The sequence below is a fragment of the Astatotilapia calliptera genome, unplaced genomic scaffold, assembly GCF_900246225.1.
Source record: "Astatotilapia calliptera unplaced genomic scaffold, fAstCal1.2 U_scaffold_1, whole genome shotgun sequence".
NCBI classification, from domain to species: Eukaryota; Metazoa; Chordata; class Actinopteri; order Cichliformes; family Cichlidae; genus Astatotilapia; species Astatotilapia calliptera.
Genome location: NW_020535618.1, coordinates 234,011 through 237,632, shown reverse-complemented (window position 1 = coordinate 237,632; position 3,622 = coordinate 234,011). Strand labels below are relative to the sequence as shown.

Below are 3,622 nucleotides of genomic sequence, written 5' to 3'. Positions count from 1 at the left end.
AACCACGTAAGCTAGCGCAATAATTTTCTTTGCATGTGAAACTGGAGGAGTTGTACTTACATCATGCCATCAGCTTGTCCTAGGTCACAGTTTCCTAACACATATGGCTTTGCAAAAGCTGCATAAAAAGCGCTTGCAGCAACAAAAACATAATATTCGAGAAACACGCTTTACCGATCCGATCAGCTGTTCATAACACTTCCTACGTCCATCAGCGTGAACTGTCGCATGCCCACCATGACCTGCCCGAAACCAGAAGTGACGTCATTTTCGCGGAAATGTAGTTTTTTACCATCAAGGCCTCATGAGCTTATACTGGTGTTTTTAAAAGTTATGTTTGACTTTATGACTTTCTGTGTCGTTTCTGGGATGCTTAGGACTCATATTGCACTGCTGGAAATAGTTTATTTTGATGCATATGCTGCTTTTTTGCAAATTTGCCCTATAATATTTATTTTCGTTTTTCATGCAGTGTATAGAAATTGGTGTATTTCAAAAATAAAACTATGAAGACACTCAAAATAAATTTCCCGTGGTGGGAAACTATTTTGTGCAACTTTTTTGTATTTACAGTTTTGAGGGATAAGCCTCTTAAATTTCTCTAACTAGAAATATATGTTAAAAAAAACAAAAACAATTTTCAATTTTTTTGTAGTTTATTGATCTTTTTTGCAATTTATGTAATTACTATGCACTTAATGCATGCATATTATTAAAACATGGGCTATAATGGTTGTATTGATGTATAGCAACTTGAAATGCTCCCAAAAATGGCTCCACAACATGTAAAAATATAATATAAGCTCTGGTGGACTTGGTTCTATGGTAGGTCTTAAAGGGTTAATTACTTAATTCAGTAATTAATTATTTAAAGCTTACAAGTTGAGGTGAGCAGTAAATAAAAAGTGTTTAAACACACAATAACAATTACAAACCACTTCCTGGAGTGAAATACAATCCTCCCTGTTCTTCATCTTCTTGTTCTTAAACAAGGGAAGTCCCCTTTGTTCAGATGTTTCCTCATTCCCTTCACTTCTGATCTGACCTTTGAACATTTGTGTAACCACGTTTCAGAGCTGACAGGCTCCATTCACTGCAAAAAAAACACATGTTGTTGAGGTCAGAGCTCAGACTAATTTCAGTTATAAGGAAGAGAAACTCACACAGTCACTGACACTGAGAGGAGAAATGGCGCAGAAAGGAGTTCAACTGGACGGAGAAACGAGGAAGACTTTCACACAGAGGCCTGTCCTGGTGAAAAACATCATGCAGCTGAAGAAGACTGGACTCCAAGCTGCTCCAGCTGATCACTGCTATGCTGGACCTGAAGATGTGGCCTGTGATGTCTGCACTGGGAGGAAGCTGAAAGCCATCAAGTCCTGTTTATCTTGTCCAGCCTCTTACTGTGAGAAACACCTCCAACCTCACTATGATGCAGCTCCATTAAAGAAACACAAGCTGGTGGCCCCCTCCAAGAAGCTCCAGGAGAACATCTGCTCTCGTCATGATGAGGTGATGAAGATTTTCTGTCGTACTGATCAGCAGAGTATCTGTTATCTCTGCACGATGGATGAACATAAAGGCCATGAAACAGTCCCAGCTGCAGCAGAAAGGACTGAGAAGCAGAAGGAGCTCGAGGTGAGACGACTAAACATCCAGCAGAGAATCCAGGAGCGAGAGAAAGATGTGAAGCTGCTTCAACAGGAGGTGGAGGCCATCAATGGCTCTGCTGATAAAGCAGTGGAGGACAGTGAGAAGATGTTCACTGAGCTGATCCGTCTCCTCCAGAAAAGAAGCTCTGATGTGAAGCAGCAGGTCAGATCCCAGCAGGAAACTGAAGTGAGTCGAGTCAAAGAGCTTCAGGAGAAGCTGGAGCAGGAGATCGCTGAGCTGAAGAGGAAAGACGGCGAGCTGGAGCAGCTCTCACACACAGAGGATCACAACCAGTTTCTACACAACTACCCCTCACTGTCAGCACTCAGTGAGTCTACACACTCATCCAGCATCAGTATTCGTCCTCTGAGCTACTTTGAGGATGTGACAGCAGCTGTGTCAGAGACCAGAGATAAACTACAGGACATTCTGAGAGAGGAATGGACAAACATCTCACTGACAGTCACTGAAGAGGATGTTTTACTGTCACCAGCAGAGCCAAAGACCAGAGCTGGATTCTTAAAATATTCACGTGAAATCACACTGGATCCAAACACAGCACACAAAGAGCTGTTATTATCTAAAGGGGACAGAAAAGCAACACAGTTGAAACAACAACAGTCTTATTCTGATCATCCAGACAGATTCACCTTTTATGATCAAGTCCTGAGTAGAGAGAGTCTGACTGGACGTTGCTACTGGGAGGTGGAGTGGAGAGGGAGAGGGATAGAAGTAGCAGTCTCATACAAGAATATCAGAAGAGTAGGAAAGTCAGCTGATCGTATATTTGGATACAATAACAAATCTTGGGCATTACTTTGTGAAAACAACAGTTATTCATTTTTTCACAAGAAAGTACGAACTGTCCTCTCAGGTCCTCGGTCCTCCAGAGTAGGAGTGTACCTGGATCACAGAGCAGGTATTCTGTCTTTCTACAGCGTCTCTGAAACCATGACTCTCCTCCACAGAGTCCAGACCACATTCACTCAGCCGCTCTATGCTGGACTTTGGCTTTATTTTTCAGCTGGAGCTACTGCAGAGTTGATTAAAGTCAAATAGAGAAGACAGGTTCATGTTGAACACTGACCATTATATGTACTTGTGTAGATTCTAAATGAGGCTTTACATTTTAGAAGCTGAGAAGTTCAGTGGTCCATTGATGTGTGAAAATAATATTGCACTGATTCAAACTGTACTTACATTTATATACCTTACCTTACCAGGGCGACCGTGGCTCAGGGGGTTGGGAAGCGTATCTGTAACCAGAAGGTCGCCGGTTCGATCCCTGAGCTCTCTGTCCTGGTTGTTGTGTCCTTGGGCAAGACACTTTACCCTAATGGTGTTGGCCAGAGGGGCCGATGGCGCGATATGGCAGCCTTGCTTCTGTCAGTCTGCCCCAGGGCATCTGTGGCTACAACCGTAGCTTGCCTCCACCAGTGTGTGTGAATGCAAGTGCCTTGAAAAGGGCTATATAAATCCAATCCATTATTATTATTATTACATCAATATAAATCTGAATTTGTTCTTATGGCTGATAATCATGTGAGTTTAAATGATACTACTCTTCATATTCAGCATGTTTGAAATCTGTCATCAGTCTGGTTAGTGGTTTTACTCTGTAGTTGCTGTAGTGGGTTGTCAAATGCAACAATATATTGGAGCTGCAGTGATTCATCAGTTAGTCAATGATTAGAGAATTGATTGTTTTATCATTATTTTGTACTGTAGAGTTTACACATAAAAACCAGTTTAGATGGAGATCCTTAACTACTTTCACAGAACACATTTTTCATAAAACTTTTTCAATAAAAGCTGGGATGTTGCATATATTAAAAAAAGAAATGAAATGTGTATATATAAAGACTGTCATGCTGATTTTCTGGAAGGTTAAAGTTAAGCATGCTGTTGTTTTATTGGATCTTTGAGTAGTTCTGCTGTTTATTAATGTTGATTGTGTGTTCTTAAAGGT

General features: G+C 41.1%; 1 protein-coding gene across 1 annotated transcript; it reads left to right on the top strand.

The window, feature by feature from the left end:
• The first annotated feature begins 893 nt into the window (after window positions 1-893).
• On the top strand, window positions 894-2,734 carry LOC113017232 (tripartite motif-containing protein 16-like). The gene has a single exon (XM_026160388.1). The coding sequence runs from the start codon at window positions 1,189-1,191 to the stop codon at window positions 2,710-2,712; it is 1,524 nt and encodes a 507-aa protein (XP_026016173.1). The 5' UTR covers window positions 894-1,188; the 3' UTR covers window positions 2,713-2,734.
• The last annotated feature ends 888 nt before the right edge of the window (window positions 2,735-3,622 follow it).

Coding starts and splice junctions, on each gene's coding strand:
- LOC113017232 (XM_026160388.1), top strand. CDS start 1,189: ATGGCGCAGAAAGGAGTTCAACTGGACGGAGAAACGAGGAAGACTTTC.